At 45.5% G+C, this 17,795-nt stretch overlaps 1 protein-coding gene across 2 annotated transcripts; it reads left to right on the forward strand.

Moving 5' to 3' along the window:
- The first annotated feature begins 433 nt into the window (after nt 1-433).
- LOC129818488 (leucine zipper putative tumor suppressor 3-like) lies at nt 434-14,769 on the forward strand. 2 transcript variants are annotated; one of them, XM_055874431.1, is made up of 7 exons: nt 434-603; nt 5,495-6,311; nt 6,956-7,561; nt 9,864-9,992; nt 10,346-10,537; nt 10,812-11,042; nt 11,473-14,769. In XM_055874431.1, the coding sequence occupies exons 2-7, from the start codon at nt 5,583-5,585 to the stop codon at nt 12,298-12,300; spliced, it is 2,715 nt and encodes a 904-aa protein (XP_055730406.1). In that variant the 5' UTR covers nt 434-603; nt 5,495-5,582; the 3' UTR covers nt 12,301-14,769. The 2 variants fall into 2 exon arrangements, with proteins under 2 accessions (XP_055730406.1, XP_055730404.1); XM_055874429.1 differs by lacking the exon at nt 434-603 and adding an exon at nt 2,150-2,398.
- Nucleotides 14,770-17,795: the final 3,026 nt, after the last annotated feature.

Consider the following 17,795-nt stretch of genomic DNA (forward strand, 5'->3'; position numbering starts at 1 on the left):
CCCTCCATCTTTCCCTCTACTCTGTCACATGAGTCCAGCCCCTTCTCCAATTGGACAGAAACCATTGCCATAGTAACCTTGACAAATTGTTGATGTCGCCAGTGAATTTGTGAATGGAGAGGAAAAATGCAGCGTATTTGAGGATATTTTAGTGGTGGTGTTGCGGTCATGGTTGAGTGAGTGGGATCCTGTGTGTACACCACACACGCATGCAGGTACCTGTGTGGACTTGCTAGCACTGGTTTACTGTACAAAAATATACGGGAAGTTACAGATTTTCATGTAGATAATTTGAAATGTGGTGCATTTCCAAAACATGTATTTATTTTGTAACCCTAATATTCACATTTTTGCGAGGTAAATCGGACATATTTTCAACAACGCGCGTGTGTGTTTGCGCACGCGTGTACTTTATGGAGGCGGATGGAGGGAGTGAGAGGATGCTATTGGTAGCTCAGAGGGGCTGGGACGCGGTGAGAATTACTACAGTTCATTTCCACATGGAGGAGTGGAACGAGGGATGAGGAGAGAACCGACAGGGACGAGCCTACTAGTGGAGCGCATCAGAAGAGAACCGACAGGGACGAGCCTACTAGTGGAGCTGTGAGATTGCTCTTTGTATACCTTCTTCCACTCCCTCAGTTTTCCTCTGACTCTCCTATTCTCCCCCTAAGTGACATTCAGCTATGGCGGCTCAGAAATTAAAAAAGAGGAGGAGAGTAGAGAAAGAACACTGGCGTTATTAAAGATGGATGTCAGATCCTGTTTCACTTGCGTACTTGAATGCGGTCCCTGTGTAGCCTATCTGGTCCTGTGTTATGTTTATGTGTAGTAGGTCAGTACAGCATGAAATGTGAATACATTTGAGTTTTAAATGTCCAGTGTGGGTGTGGATCACCATGCACCTGGCGACAACGGTCATATTTGCTTTAGTGCGTGTGTATGTACCATGTAAGTATTAATTGTTTTCTCTGCCAACCTGGCTCAGAGAGTGTCTATGTGTGTTTTTAGTCTCTTGACAGTCTTGTGGATCCCTCTACGACTGGCAAAGCGAGTTGTGCGTGTGAATTGTGTTGGAGTGGCTTGTGTCCAGTTCTGTGTTAGTGTGAAGGACCATGGCTGTTTTCTAATCGTGTTGACGGGGTTATGTGTAGAAGAGTGGTTGTAGTAGGTATGATTGTGCACACAGCGGAGTGTGTATGAAGAAGGCATTATGCGTGGGAATCGAGTCACACATTTCTTGACATTGGATCCTGATTTACTCCAAATAAAACCTGCAACTCTCGTATGCAATGAACGGATAGATGTGTTTTGCATGGAAAGTATGGTGTATGGTTTTATATCCCTATAAAGGCCTATGTGTGTGAGCTCCGTGATTTTGAACGCCATACATGTATTTGATTTTGGTAAACCCAATCAGTTTTAGAAAATAGGACAGAGTCCTATGTCATACTTATTCTTCTACTCATCTCTCTCTCTTATCCTTATTTTTGTCGTTGGAGTGGTCATTTTAAGCAGATGTCTTCTTGTCAACTTTATCTCTTATGGGAGATGGTGTCTGTTGGCTTTATGACCAGCACCAAATATTCCATTCCAGACAAGTTAACAGTTCGGTTCAGCTCCTGCTACAGCTTCAACATTGTCTGTTTCTCTTTCGCTCTGCCCTCTTTCCCTGCTCTATGCTCTCTCTCGTCTCTTTCTGCAATCTGTCTCTGTCTCTCTCTCGATTAGTCCTGAGTGAGGCTGATTTCAGGCTCCAGTTCCTCATCTACACAGCCAGCTCTGCTTTCTCTGCCCCTGGGAACTGGGCATCATGTTTGCCCAAGGCCTCGCTTGCCCTTGGTACTAAGAACTGAAGTCCGAGCTACACACACACACTCAACCTATCCGGTCATGTGTCATTCAGTTGTGCAGTACTCAAAGGAATAAATATAGAATTTAATGTGTAGATGCATACATAGTGATAGAAACAGAGAGACATGTTGTAGGATTGGCAGGGGTCCCCATTTTCCGGCAGTTGCATACGTATTCTGTATGGAACAGAATCAATACATTGTGTGCTATTCTAAGGTGGAGGAAGAATTCACACCTTTGTGTGGGCGCAGGCGCGGGTCTGGGAAGGGGGCGGTGCTGTGCTCTATCAGAAGGGGCGGGGCGGAGGTGGGTGTGTGACACAGCTGATACACGCATCCTCTCGCTGTCTCCATCACCCGATATCCGCTACGGGCAACAGCGGTTGCAGTCTCCCCCCGACCAGAGCCACACGAGTAGGCTATAGGCCTACTGCCACTCCAACGTCCCTATCTGCGAACCCCGAATCGGACAGCTCGCCGAGGAGCAGTGGGGCGACGTAATTCGGCTTCATTCGGCGTTGTCTGTGCTGCTTCTGCCGCTAATAGTAAGTGCGGAGCTGTTCTCGGCTATGAAGTGATGGAGCCGAGCGCTCTTTCATTTCCATAGAGAAATACGCGCACCTAGTAAGCGACGCAGCGCGGCGCACAATCTACACCTGCGTTTTTCTATATTTATCGTCATTCACCGCATTGCCAATCCATTATCCTGCCGCTTTCCATGTTGGATTTGGGGTGATTCAAAGGTTGTTGTGGCAGAGAGATAAGTGGAGAGAGCGAGATGGGGAGAGAGAGAGACCGTGTTTTTTAATATTGCTCATTGGATTGAAAGTAAAGATGGGAATCGGTGAGGCGCAAGCGGGGGGTTGTGCGCGAGGGTTGTAGCGGATGCTGATGTTTTCTCGAGCTCGCTCCTTTCCGATTCCCCCCACGGAGAGAGAGCTGCGAGTGGAGTAGAGCGCTTTGCGTAACCCACACACGCATTATCTATTGCGTGAATGAAAAGAAAAACGAATCGAATAGATCATGCTAATTATCTCGTTCTTATTGCCTTTAGTGGCTGGGTTAGGTCTTTTTCACTGGTATGGAGAAGCGAGTAACATTTCACCATTGTGCTCTAGCATTGCCGCGTCAGCTGACAGCCTATGCACGTCACTGTAGTGATGAGGAGGTTGTTGTAGCGGCTGCAAAAATAATGGAGATGATTTTGAATACATGGAGTTTAAATGGACAGACCAAGAGCAAATGGCCTACAGTAGAATTTAGACCAACCTTGGTACTTAAAAGGAAAAGATTGCATGGACGTGCAATAGGCTGATTTGTAGACCTACATCACTACCACACATATATGTAGCAAATACTGTATTATTGACATGATATAAAGCTTATTATGAGGATATGTATGGACTAGAAATGTGAGCTAGCATGTCAGTTTTAATATGCTGGTAATGGCAAGGGAGCTCTGATAATTTTATCAGATAAAATGATAAAATATTATTTAATATTCTCTACAGTGCAGTGGTTACCTCTGTACCCAATGTGACTGCTCTGCGGGACTTCTACGCCTGGCCTATTTGAGGCCTTGAATGAAGTGTGTGTAGTGGGATCGCAGCGGTCACCGTTTGGGGGGCAGTTTGTTTGCATTTGAGGTGTATATACGGGTCTATATATGGACAATGTAGTGAAAATATGGGGAGAAAATGTATTACTGGTGTGTAGACTACACCTATTAATCTAGGAATGATCTCATACTGCATGTCAACACAGGAGATTAGATTGAGAAGACTCCCTTAATGAGAGGGGGTGTGTATGTGTGAGAATGATGGGGGAGCGCGCACCAGAGAGAGTGCCTGCCTGTGTGTGCGCGCTCTCTATTTGAAGCATGGAGCCGATGATGTAATGCCTAGGAGTGTGTAACTGTGGCAGTGAGGCGAGTGTAGGCACGTGCCACAGCTCAGCCAACACTGGAACAGGGCCCTCTGCTGGCCCGAGGCAGTATCGTACCGTATGCCGTTTTGGACACAGCACCTCATCCTAAGGATTCAGTACTCCCCTGTTCACATCCCAATCTGTACCCATGTCCTACCTGAGATGGAATGTCAATACTCACCTTATTATAGCAAAGTAACATAGAAGCACAGTAGCTTCATGTGCACAGGCTTGGCTTCAGGCATGAAGAGACAATGGGGAGAGACAATGGAGAGAGAGAGAATTCACACCAAGGTTTGACTGCATCTTTGCTCAGATAGGAGTAGTAAGCTACACTTGGTACAATGAACTATAAATTCACATATTACCTTTAGGTCAATGTTCAATCAGAGATAGATATTTTAGTGAGTAATCAGATAGTGCTCCCTGTGGGTGTGGTTCAGTGACAAGGATATAATACAAATATGGATAGTGTTCCTTATTGCACTCAGTGATACATACACGGACATGATGTACTGTCTTTATATGCACAAAACTGTGCATGGCCTTATTTGCAATGAAGTATTGACGATTGTCTCCCATGTTTTTCCTTCCATTAGAGGTTTGATAAAGAAGATAGGTTTTTGTCATTATCATTGGCACAGGGGGAACAACTGTGTGTGTGAGTGTGTGTATGTGTCAGAAGGCAAGGGGTTAACATGCAAATATACCAGGTGTGCAAAAGACCTGCTCTGCTAACCAATCACAAAGTAGAGTGTGAGATGGTGAGAGAAAGGAACAAGACAAGAAGGTTGTGTGAGCAGAGAGCAGAGTAACCTTTCCTTCTATGGTTGTATATTCAGGATCTGTAATTGAGGTACAATCTGTTAATGTAGAATGTAGTTAATATTTTTTATGATTTGATTGAACTTGATAATCATTTGCATTGACTAGGCTATTTGTTAGCCCTTTAATATCAACAGTTTTTACATTTTATATCAGATGTGCTTTCATTATTGTTGCATATGTGAATTTTGATATGATGTGGAATGAGGAGTAACCGTATAAGGGGAAGCATACTGAAATAAGTACTCTAATTCATACTTTAATCATACATTCAATGTACTTATTTTAGTTTAAAAAAATTATACATCATATTTGAATGCTCAAGAAATCTCAATTAGTGTCAAAGTAACCTTGTTCTTAAAAGAGTTTGAATCGCCTAAATAGCTTTTGCAGGGTGTATAGTATGACTCCTATCTCAGAGAGACAGAAGGAGAGGAGGGAACAGGGAATTGGGAACTCATTGCTATGGTGAGGGGGGAGAGCACGGGTGGAGAGAAGTAAGAAGGGGGCGAAAGGATGACCTCACCCACTGTATCAATGTCCCGGGGTGGGGGGGGGGGGGGGGGGGGGGGGGGGGGGTTCAGTCAGTATTACATTGCATGAGAAAATGGTAGTGCTGACATATAGGCCTATGGCACTTTTAGCTTAGTGCATAGATATGAATCAACAGTCATATCCTACAATATAGTATGTCTCACTCTATAGATCATGTGTGTATGGTCACTAAATAAATGTGTGCGTGTTTACTTTACATTATGTCAACCCCTTTACTCTCTTCCTTATGTCGTCTATAGTTATTAAGTAATTCTGTTACTTACAGTGTGTACCTTACTCCTAATGAACCCTTTCTCCCCCTCTCTCCCCTGTCCCTGTCTCTGTGTGTCCTGCAGTGTGTGTTGGCAGGTGCTGCCTCCCTGCCCTCCATCATAGCGCGTGTGGAGCACGGGGTGTTGAGTGAGGGGGGGGCGCCCCCAGGGCATGGGCAGTGTGGCCAGCGGGGAATCCTCCTCGACCACCACCACCTCTGGTCAGCAGCAACAGCAGCAGGAGATCGCCATGCGGAGCGTGGGCACCCGCACCACCCAGCAGAACAGCCTGCCTCGCGCCCCCCCACCACCCCCCTCTTCTTCCTCCACCTCCAACTCCACCCACAGGGGCAGGAGCTTGGAAGATAGGAGTTACAGTATCGAGAGGTCCTCTCAGCAACCTCCTCCCCTGACCCATGCTAAGGGGACTACGGCGAACGAACGCAGCTTTGCCACCGTCGAGAACTCTTCTACTTACTACGGCAGTGAGCGTCCTCTGCCGCTCTGTGAGGGGACAGAGAGAGAGAGGGCCCCCGTCCATAACAACGGCAACAGACATGTCTCCAATGGCAATAGGGGCATTCCCAATGGGAGCCGAGCGGCAGCGGCGGGTAACAGTGAGAGGCAGGTGGCCAATGCAGTGTTTCTGAATGGAGGCGGGCGGCGTGATGGGCGGGACCAGAGGGATGGGCGGGACCAGAGGGATGGGCGTGATGGGGGTAGAGAGGTACCAAGAGGGGCGGTGAGTTTGGATATTTGTGGGAACAACGTGCTGAACAATGATAAGAACAGTAGCCAACAGCTGGCTCAGTACAAGGAGGCGGCCAGCGCAGCCAAGCTGGATAACCATAACAACCCCCCCAACATCCTCCCCATCTCTGGGAAGATGGAACAGGTTCAGGTGGGTCACTGTGTGTGTGTGTGTGTGTGTGTGTGTGTGTGTGTGTGTGTGTGTGTGTGTGTGTGTGTGTGTGTGTGTGTGTGTGTGTGTGTGTGTGTGTGTGTGTCCAAATACAGGCTGTAGGTTGAGTATGAGGGTTCATGTTGAAAGTGTGTGTTGTATGTTTTGTACATACAGGCATGTGTATGTTATGGTGCAGGCAATAAAAAACTGTCGTAAATTCATGTACTGTACTTTGTTACCTACCGGCTGTAAATCAGTGTTGTTCATTTATGACAGGGAGTTGTTTACATGAAATATGATCTCCTCTCCTGTCAACTCCTCCATGCACTGTAATAACATTAGCCTTAGCTATTACTGTACGTTATATTAGATTTCTGAAAAGGTCTGGTACATGTATATCTACATATAGTTTGTGTACTGGTATATTAATAAACTATAGTAAATAAGATGAATCCCCCTTGTAATCAGGGAATTTAAGATCACAAATTCACATTTAGCTTCAGTATGCTGGTTGTTTAAGTAATTATACATATAGCAGCATATTCATAATCCCTGTAAACCAAATTGTCAGATAACGTATGTTGTACAATCCTCGCATTATATTTCACCACCAATACCATTTGCCTTCCTCCCCCATCCAGAGCAACGAAGGATTGGTCCGCCCGTCGGCCTTTAAGCCTGTGGTACCCAAGAGCTTCCACTCCATGCAGAATCTGGTGTGCCCCCCCCAAACCGTAGGAGTGGGCCGCAGCGCCGGAGGAGGGTCTGGAGGTGGTGGGGGTCCCAGTGTAACAGGACCCCTCAGAGACACAGACAGCCCTGGCAGCCGGGGTGGAGGTACCAGAGGCGGAGGAGGGGGCGGCAGCAGGGGCGGAGGCCAGGGGAGCCTGTCCGACTCAGGGAGGAATTCTCTGACCAGCCTGCCCACCTACGCTGGCTCGGGCTACGGGCCTCCGCCTGTCCTGGGGCCCCTGAGTGCCTCTACCAGCCACATTAACCACCTGGGGGCCACGGGGGCCCCGGAGAAGTTGGACAAGCCTGGTGGCATTAGCGGTAGCGGCGGTAATAGTGGATACCAGAACGGACTGAGCGCCTCGGATAGTGGTCGCTCTTCCTCCGGGAAGAGCTCCTTGTCCTATCAGAGGCTCAGCCACCTGAGTGACGCCCCCGCGCCGCTCCGCCCCTCTCCATCCTCCGATGACGTCATCCAGGACCTGGAGGACCGGCTATGGGAGAGAGAGCAAGAGGTGAGGAGAGCGAGGGAGATGAGGAAAGAAAGAGGGAGGGATGAAAAGGGAGAGGATGGATACTACTGGGGGGTATCCATCCTCTCCCTCTCCCTGGATACTAAATGGGAACAAATTATCACAACTATAGCACAGTGAATACAGTTATTTTATATACACTCCCATCCATATGTATTTTTGAGAGTGAAGCAAAACTCTCACATTTGGCTCTATACACCACCATTTTGTATTTGAGATAAAATGTTTCATACGAGGTGACAGTACGGAATTCAGCTTTTGAGGGTATTTTCTTACATTTCTGTTTTACTGTTTAGAAATGAATGCACTTTATTTATCTAGTCTTCCCATTTAAGTAAATCATAAGTATTTGGATAAATTCACTTCAAGTGTATTAAAGTATTCAAAAGTTTAGTATTTGGTCCCATATTCCTTGCACTCAATGACTAAATCAAGCTTGTGACCCACAAACTCGTTACATGTATTTGCAGTTTGTTTTGGTTGTGTTTCGGGATTGTATTTCGCCCAATAAGAAATTGATGGTGAATAATGTATTGTGTCATTTTGGAGTCACTTTGATTGTGAGTAAGAATAGATGTTTCTGAACACTTCTACATTAATGTGGATGCTAACATGATTATTGATAATCATGAATGAATCGTGAAAAATGAGGCTAGAGGCTCAAAGATCATATCCGCCAAAAAATGCTAACCTCCCCTGTTATTGGTAATGGGGGCTATTCCATGCCAGCATGGCCCGAAAACATTTTTGGTATCTCAGATTGTTCTGGCAATTCTCACATAAAAACTTTATTGGGAGGAAGGATGTTTAACATGCTTTTTACATTTGTATCACAAACCATTTTTGAGAAAATCTTTATGAAAGTGCAAATTTTCGGCTCTTTTTATACCTAAACAGTGCCTTCAGAAACTATTCACACCCATTGATGGACTTTTCAAACATTTTGTTGAATTACAAAGTTGGATTAAAATGGATTTAATTGTCAATTTTTTTGTCACCGATCTACACAAAATACTCTAAGTGGAAGAACAATTCTAACATTTGCAAAAAAATGATATAATATATAAAACACTATAATATATCTTGATTAGATAAGTATTCAACCCCCTGAGTCAATACATGTTATAATCATATTTGGCAGAAATTACAGCTGTATGTGAGAATTGCCAGAACAATCTGAGACACCAAACATATTTTTGGGCTATGCTGGCATCGCACAATGTTGAGAGGTAGCATGTTTTGTTGTAGCCTCTGTAATGATGGCATTATCAGGATTAATTAGAAGTGTTCAGAAAACATCTTTCACTTAGAAAGAAAATTACTCAAGTCACCATTCTGTTCCAATTGAGCAAAATATAACACAACTAAAACAAACTGCAAATGTATCCAACGAGTCACGAGCTTGATGTAGTCATTGCGTGCTACGAATATGGGATAAAATACTAAACTTTTGACTACCTTAATACACTTCAAGTTAATTTGTCCAAATACTTTCCAAATTACTTCCTCAAATGGGGGGTACTAGATACAAGTGCTTTCATTTCTAAACTGTAAAATGTATGTAAATGCCCTTGAATAAAAGGTGACATTCTGTACTGTCGCCTCATATAAAACATTTGATCTCAAATCTAAAATACTGGAGTAGTATAGAGCCAAATGTACAATTTTAGAGTCACTGTCCAAGTACATATGGAGAGGAGTGTAATCACAAACATCTGTTATTTGAGGAGTTTGCATGACCTGTATAAAGGCATGGGTAACTGTACCAGTGATTTTACTGTGTACATAATACTGTCTATGGCTTAAGAATAAACCGTTAAAACCATTGGGTGTGCCTGAAACTCTCTGAGTGGACAACTGTATTCTTATTAGCTGATGGTCAAGTAGGTAAGATACGTTAGGCCTTGGGTCTGAAATAGTAGTGCAAGGTATTCAAGTACTGAGGGTTTTGGAAGTAGCAATATGTGATATTGGAGTGGTACACATTGGTGGCAGTTTGTGGGTGAAGTGTGTTACCCTCATACAATGCAATACAAGGAGACATAGTGGAACACCTAAAATGCTATCAATTGATATTCAACATTCATTGACATTGCATATGAGAAGTACAAAGAAATATGAAAGACTAGTGGGGCAGTAACTGGTCCTCATTCACTTACCTTGGTAATGGATGTCAGCCATTTTGTGAAATAACCATCAACACCTCCTGCAGTGGATGGAAATATGAGCAGCTCACAATACACGTTAATTACACCCGAGTTCCCTTCCTCCTCCCCTCCGCAAGGTTCTCCACATGCGCCGTAACCTGGACCAGAGCGAGGCGGCCATCGTCCAGGTGTTTGAGGAGAAGCAGCGCGTGTGGGAGCGCCAGATGGACGAGCTGCGGCAGAACTATGCCTCACGCCTGCAGCAGGTGACCACACAACTACAATAGATAGATATTAGAATTGCAGAATATACTGTATATTACAAGTATAGAATGGCTCCTCAGTTCACAGATTGTGGGGTGGTAGGCTATACCCAATATCATATAGCACAATAGCATTAGCCATGGCTGCATGGAAAAACACAGAGAAAAGGCAAATAATGAGCTTAAAGGAGCAGTTTAGAGATGCAGAGTAAAGTTCTGTGCAAAGAGATTATTTAATCACTGCTCTCTAATTTTATTCCAAATGGTACACTCAATATGGTTGCCACCGGTATACCCACTGCCGAATGTTGATTTGAATGGGGAATGTCCATTCTACTAAAAGTATTTCTACCCAGGTGACGCGTCGCGCCCAGCGCTCCCAGAGTGCCTTGCAGGCCCAGATCAGCCGTCTGTCGCTGGATAAGCGGCGCCTACAGGAGGAGATGGCTGCACTGCTGGCCCAGAAGGAGGAGCTGGAGAGGAAGTGCCTGGACTACAGGAAGGAGCAGGCTGACATTCTGCCCCGCCTGGAGGAGACCAAGTGGGAGGTGAGATAGGGGGGTGGGACTACCTGGGGTTAAGGGGGTGGTGTGTGTGGCTGGGTGTGGGATACGAGGGAGATGAGTGAGGGCCCAGCATAACATCTACTAGATGTCCATGCCAAAAAAGGACAAAAGGGCAGTACTTTCTAAAACCAATGATCAAATATGCAATAGCTGTCCTATACTGTACATGCATATCCATTAGACAGAGAAATGCTTGTTGATCTCTATTTCCACCATCTTCATACCTTTCATCCCCCCTCCCCGTCCTCCCCTCAAGGTGTGTCAGAAGGCGGGGGAGATCTCCCTGCTGAAGCAGCAGCTGAGGGAGAGCCAGGCGGAGGTGACCCAGCGGGCGGGGGAGATGGTGGCCCTGCGGGGCCAGCTGAAGGAGGTCAATGCCCAGCTGAGGGACCGGGAGGAGGCCATGCTGGGCCTCAAGGACTCTTACAGCACCAAGAGCCTGGAGCTGGAGCGCTGCGAAGGGGAGCTGCAGAGGACGCTGACCGAGGTAGACAGACCTGAAACACTAGCTACAATTTGTAGAGTTGTTCTGCTCTGTGCACCACGCGTTTTGCGCTCTTGGGTCAGTCACATGCATACAGATACAGGCATTTGCATACACTTTGAAAGATACAAATAATACTTTGCACACACGCATATACACACACACACACGCAAACAAAAAAAAGTGTGTTGGGGACCAAGTAATTGATTCCCATTTTTCCTTAGCCTCAAAATCGAACTCCTAACTGTAACCATAAACCTAACCCCTAAGCCTAAAATAGCCTTTTCCATTGTGGGGACCGGCAAAATGTCCCCACTTCTCAGAATGTTCCTTATTATACTATCCTTGTGAGGACTTCAAGTGAATTAACCCTCACTTTCTCTTCCTTTAACTACTGATTGACCCTCCTGCTCCCCTCCCTGTGTCTCTCCAGGTCTCTCTGCTGAGGGACAAGCTGGGCATGTTTGAGGCTGAGGTGGTGGGGCTGAAGCGGGCTCTAGGTGAGATCAGTGCGAGGGATAGGGCTATTGAGGCTAGGGGTGGCGGAGGAAGCAGGGAAGCATCCAGGACCAGAGGGGGGCTTTCCTCCCCACACAGCCCACCTGAGGGCTCTGCCTTCTCCTACCCAGCCCTGCCTCCACCCCCTGTACCTCCCCCAGATGCCATACTGAGTTTGCAGAGCGATGAAGCTAAAGTTCAGCGCCAGGAGGCCCACCAGCGCCAGGAGGCCCACCAGCGCCAGGAGGCCCACCAGCTTCAAGAGGCTCAATTGCGGCAGGAAATCCACCAGCAGCGCCAGGAGGCCCACCAGCAGTGGGAGGAAGCGGGGGATCTGCGTCGGCAGTTGGAGCGCCTCCAAGGCGAGCTGCGTCTCGAGCGGCAGCAGCGCGAGCGGCAGGCCCTCACTTTCAAGAAGGAGCGCCACGTGTGGATGGACGAGAAGGAGCGTGTGCTCAAGTACCAGGCCCAGCTGCAGCTCAGCTATGTGGAGACCCTGCAGAAGAACCAGGCCCTGGAGCTCCGCGTGGGCCAGCTGGGCTCCAAGCTCACCTCCACCAACACCACCCCCTCGCCCACCTCACCACCCCGACAGTCCCTGGCCCCCATCCCCCTGCCTGCCCCCGTCACCCCCCTACCCTCCCTCTCTCTCTCCCCACCTCCCCTCGCCGAGGACAAGAATCTCCCCCCCGCCCTCCACCAGCTGGCCCCCCCCTGGCCGGTGCCCACCCGTCTGGAGAGGATAGAGTCCACAGAGATCTAGATTCTATTTGCTGTAGATATATGGCCCTCCAGAACACTGCCGATCATTTAAATTCAGCTTATACAAACGTTTACAATAATTAAACCATACCACATAGCACCTGTATCAATAGCATTCATTTGGTACAGTCCTAAATGGTTATACTACTCACTGCTACCCCGGGGCGGTCCTAGGACACACTGCACTATGAATGGTGGACAGAGGCATGGAGGACCAATGGGAAAGGGGGAGAAAAATAACAGTTTAGACTGTGGTATTCAAAGCCGCTCTTCAAGCCCACTTGTATACAGGTTTTTAGATCTATTGATCTGCTGTCCACAATATGAGGCAATCAAATTAACATTTAGGTTGGGGTGAAGATTGGAGTCAAGAGTAACACACTACTGGAAAAGCTATTGTTACATTGTCGTTAGCATGATATTTATATATCATAAAGAGCAAGACAGTGTGTGGGTGAAAGGATTTGAAATACAAAACCTGTAGAATCTATTTAATTTAAGCCCAATACTTCTACAGATAACAAATAATGTAAAAGTATAGACAAGGGAATTATCCTGCATATTTAGTCTAGGACATCATAATAACTGATGTATGACAGAGTTTGAATAAAACACAGTTTTACCAACCTATATACAAAAAGGGGCTTGACGGACAACATTGAACACTACTGTTGTGTCAGATTTGAGGCATGACTGTTGGGCATGTGTGGTTATGGTATGCCATGTGCAACTGGTCCAAGGCCAGTTCTTCTGCTTAATTCACATGGTTAAATCAAAATCCAATCAAAGTTTATTGGTCATGTACACAGATTAGAATAATCTGTTAACATTAGGAACGAGGTAAAGACAGCTATGATTCAGGTAAACGGGGAGATCCATCCACACAGCCTCCCCCTGTGGCTTTATGTGTGCTATAAGAACACACCACCACACAAATCACTAAGGAAACAACCAAAAGGTTAGGATACAGAAGCCGTTTTTAAGGGATGTGAGATGTGTTTTTCAGGAGTGTATTGCATTGTATCATGGTAAGGGGGGGACTGGTGAGAGGCGTGCTTGGTTGAGATATGGAAATGAGGCTTCAGAACCCTAAGGGGCAGGATTGCATGACAGGATCAGTTGTATAAAACAATCGGAGATCTCCAAATATTTGATGGAACTGCAGCTGTGAATGATTAACGGCACATTGCTGGGTTTAAAAGCCTTTGTTTCCTACCTCTCCAGTGATGCTGTACATGTATGTTTCTCTGTGCTGTCAGTAGCTGCAGTGACTGAGGATGGCCACCATGTGGCGACAACTGACACAAAATGGCTTGATCAATCCCAGGATGACCTCTTTTTTTTCTTTTTTTTTTGCATTTTTCTTCGTTTCGAAACTATGTAGGCGACAGCCAAAAGCAGTTTGTAATTTGTTGACGTTCTAGATGCTTTTGGTCTCTATTGATATTTCTTAAAGTGACAGAAAAGGACATGTTAGTGATTAGGTAATGGGCGAGTTTGTTTTGCATGGCAAGGTTGGTCAATGAAGCTGCTTATCTGAGCAAAGTGTCTATTTAAGATCACTAGCAAGCAGGTTGTAGCTGAGCCAGCAGACTTGGTGTTAGATACTCATGGTGAGATTCAGACTTTATAGGAAGAGTAATGCATTTTAGGAATTATTCTTTGAGACAATGGGGTTTTATGTGGTGTACTTGTTTGAACAGGACCCACCATTATTTGAAAAAACTATGTATATGTCAATATATACTACCTTTATAGATATCTAGATTATATTTGGCTGTATGGGACATTTTACAATATATGAAACTATTCTAAACATTATAGTGTGTACAGTATATGTTGACATATATTTTTTAATGGGTCTGGGCAATTTAGAGAATGCCTTTGTGAAGTGAGGAGTGAAAGGAGTGAGGACTTAAAGAAAGAATGAATGTTAGAGGACTGGTTTATATGAGGATGGTGTAAGTATAGAGGGATGGAGGCCCACATACCCTCTGTTTTGGGGCAACATTTGCTGCTATGTACTTCTGTTGTGTCCTGCTGTGTTCTTGGTAGAGACAGAAAGTCAGTGTACTTGGATGTAAATATCATTTATTTATTATGTGTACATATATATTCAAATATATCAAGCTATTGCGTGTGAATACTTTAAGAGGATTATTGTGAATTAATGAGACAGACATTTCTGCTTAATTTTTTTTTACTATATCAATATAAATATATAAATATATACATATATTAAATCTTTTTAATTTTGATCTACTACATGTTACAGTACAACTAAAGCGAACATTCAAAAACCAGTGTCTGTTTCTTTTTATTGTTGTTTCATCTCTTGCAATGTCTTAAAAGACAAAATGCTGCCAAGTTTTTTTGTGTGTCATTTCTTATTTTGTGTTACTGAAAAATGGCTTGAAGAAAGCAAATCTCAGCAAATCTTAATTTAATTAATAAAGACGTGATTAAATAATCATGAATAACTCCTTTTTGGCCTACAGAGTGTACACACATCCACTACGACTATTATGACTTTCAGTTTTAAACATGTTGCAGTAGCTAATTTCTTATTAGAAATACAATTGACCAATCATGTTCAATAATTAGGATATTTGGATACAGTTGATCAATCATATCCAAGATGGCGTAGCAGTCAGACATCTTTGTCCTGTCGTGTCCCTTGTAAATATCTTTTTACATCTTTTTCTTCGCTTATCTTTTTAAAATATTTTCTTAAACCTCAACTTCTAAATATTCACCTGCAACCCGCCTCACCCAATGTGCCATGGATCTGCTTTTTTCTAAAGTATTTATATTTACTTCGGATCTGGAATCCCTCAACTGATGCTAGCCAGCTACCTACCAGCTATCAGTTAGCAAACCATTCCTAGCGGTCATCAGCTAACCTTTAGCTCGGAAAGCTCTCGCCAGTAAGAAACAACGTGACTCAAACCAGAGCATAACGGACCTAATTCTCTCCATATCCCCGGATTCCTACCGCAAACTCTGAACATTTTCATCTGGATCTTCGCAACTGGCTAACCGCAATCCCGGGTGACCACTCCTGGCTAGCGTTTCCATCCCGGAGCAAGCACCAGTTAGCCTGAAGCTAGCCCGGCCAGGGCTCCTGTGCTACCACCGAAGCCCACTCCTGGGCTACAATATCCGGACCCCTTCTACTGCCGGTACGGGGCACGGAACCCCGCCGATCCTCTACGACTGGAATACCGACATAATCTGCCCGAGGACTCCAACAGGCCCCTCAGGCGCTACGCCCGCTGAAGGCCCATTCTGCTGGCCTGCTAGCTACCTAGAGCTACCTGGAAACCTACTAATTCCACGACTGGTCTATCGACGTCAGCGCACAATGAGGCAAAAACAGACTTACCCCCATCGCGACGTCCCCCAAAGGCTAACTTGCTAGCCCCGGTCTGCTAACTCCTAGCCCCTGGCGGCTAACTGCTAGCTTGCCTGCCCCGGTCTGCTAACTGCTAGCTTGCCTGCCCCGGTCTGCTAACTGCTAGCTTGCCTGCCCCGGTTTGCTAACTGCTAGCTTGTTTAGCCCCGGCCTACTAACTGTTAGCTTGTTAGCATCGGCCTGCTAACTGTCTGAATCGCCGTGTACCCAGTCAGCCCAACCACTCCCTGGATCCATATGTTCACTTGGCTACGCATGCCTCTCTATAATATCAATATGCCTCGTCCATTATTGTCCTGGTTAGTGATTACTGTCTTATTTCACTGTAGAGCCTCTAGCCCTTCTCAATATGCCTTAACCAACCATGTTGTTCCACCTCCTACATATGTGATGACATCACCTGGTTTAATCGTTTCTAGAGACTATATCTCTCTCATCATTTCTCAATGCCTAGGTTTACCTCCAATGTACTCACATCCTACCTTACCCTTATCTGTACACTATGCCTTGAATCTATGTTCTCGAGCCCAGAAACCTGCTCCTTTTACTCTGTTCCGAACGTGCTAGACGGCCAGTTCGTATAGCATTTAGCCTTACCCTTATCCTACTTCTCCTCTGTTCCTCTGGTGATGTAGAGGTTAATCCAGGTCCTGCAGTGCCTAGCCCCACTCCCACTCCACGGGTGCTCTCATTTGTTGACTTCTGTAACCGTAAAAGCCTTGGTTTCATGCATGTTAACATTAGAAGCCTACTCCCTAAGTTTGTTTTACTCACTGCTTTAGCACACTCTGCCAACCCGGATGTCTTAGCTGTGTCTGAATCCTGGCTTAGGAAAACCACCAAAAACCCTGAGATCGCCATCACTAACTATAACATTTTCTGCCAAGATAGAACTGCCAAAGGGGGCGGTGTTGCAATCTACTGCAAAGATAGCCTGCAGAGTTCTTTATTACTATCCAAGTCTGTACCCAAACAATTTGAGCTTCTACTTCTAAAAATTCACCTTTCCAGAAACAAGTCTCTCACTGTTGCCGCTTGCTATAGACCTCCCTGTGCCCTCAATACCATATGTGAATTGATCTATCTTCTGAGCTTGTGCTACTAGGTGACCTAAACTGGGGCATGCTTAACACCCCGGCCATCCTACAATCTAAGCTTGATGCCCTCAATCTCACACAAATGATCAATGAACCTACCAGGTACAACTCCAAATCCGTAAACACAGGCACCCTCATAGATGTCATCCAAACTAACTCGCCCTCCAAATACACCTCTGCTGTTTTCAATCAAGATCTCAGCGATCACTGCCTCATTGCCTGCATCTGTAATGAGTCTGTGACCAAACGACCACCCCTCATCACTGTCAAACGCTCCCTAAATCACTTCTGCGAGCAGGCCTTTCTAATCGACCTGGCCGGGGTATCCTGGAATGACATTGACCTCATCCCGTCAGTAGATGATGCCTGGCTATTCTTTAAAAGTTCCTTCCTCACCATCTTAAATAAGCATGCCCCATTCAAAAAATGTAGAACTAGGAATAAATATAGTCTTGGTTCACTCCAGACCTGTCTACCCTTGACCAGCACAAAAACATCCTGTGGCGTTCTGCACTAGCATCGAATAGCCCCCGTGATATGCAACTTTTCAGGGAAGTTAGGAACAAATATACACAGGCAGTTAGGAAAGCTAAGGCTAGCTTTTTCAAACAGAAATTTGCATCCTGTAGTACTAATTTAAAAAAAGTTCTGGGACACTGTAAAGTCCATGGAGAATAAGAGCACCTCCTCCCAGCTGCCCACTGCTCTGAGGCTAGGAAACACTGTCACCACCGATAAATCCACAATAATTGAGAATTTCAATAAGCATTTCTCTACGGCTGGCCATGCTTTCCACCTGGCTACCCCTACCCCGGTCAACTGCCGTGCGCCCTCCACAGCAACCCGCCAAAGCCACCACCATTTCTCCTTCACCCAAATCCAGATAGCTGATGTTCTGAAAGAGCTGCAAAATCTGGACCCCTACAAATCAGCCGGGCTAGACAATCTGGACCCTCTCTTTCTAAAATTATCTGCCGCCATTGT

The sequence above is a fragment of the Salvelinus fontinalis genome, chromosome 21 (assembly GCF_029448725.1).
Source record: "Salvelinus fontinalis isolate EN_2023a chromosome 21, ASM2944872v1, whole genome shotgun sequence".
Classification (NCBI taxonomy): Eukaryota; Metazoa; Chordata; class Actinopteri; order Salmoniformes; family Salmonidae; genus Salvelinus; species Salvelinus fontinalis.

Bases quoted from the DNA above. Each gene is read 5' to 3' on its own strand.
- LOC129818488 (XM_055874431.1), top strand. From the start codon at position 5,583: ATGGGCAGTGTGGCCAGCGGGGAATCCTCCTCGACCACCACCACCTCT. The intron at 9,993-10,345 runs GTGACCACACAA...ATTTCTACCCAG, and splicing joins ATGCCTCACGCCTGCAGCAG to GTGACGCGTCGCGCCCAGCG. The intron at 11,043-11,472 runs GTAGACAGACCT...GTGTCTCTCCAG, and splicing joins TGCAGAGGACGCTGACCGAG to GTCTCTCTGCTGAGGGACAA.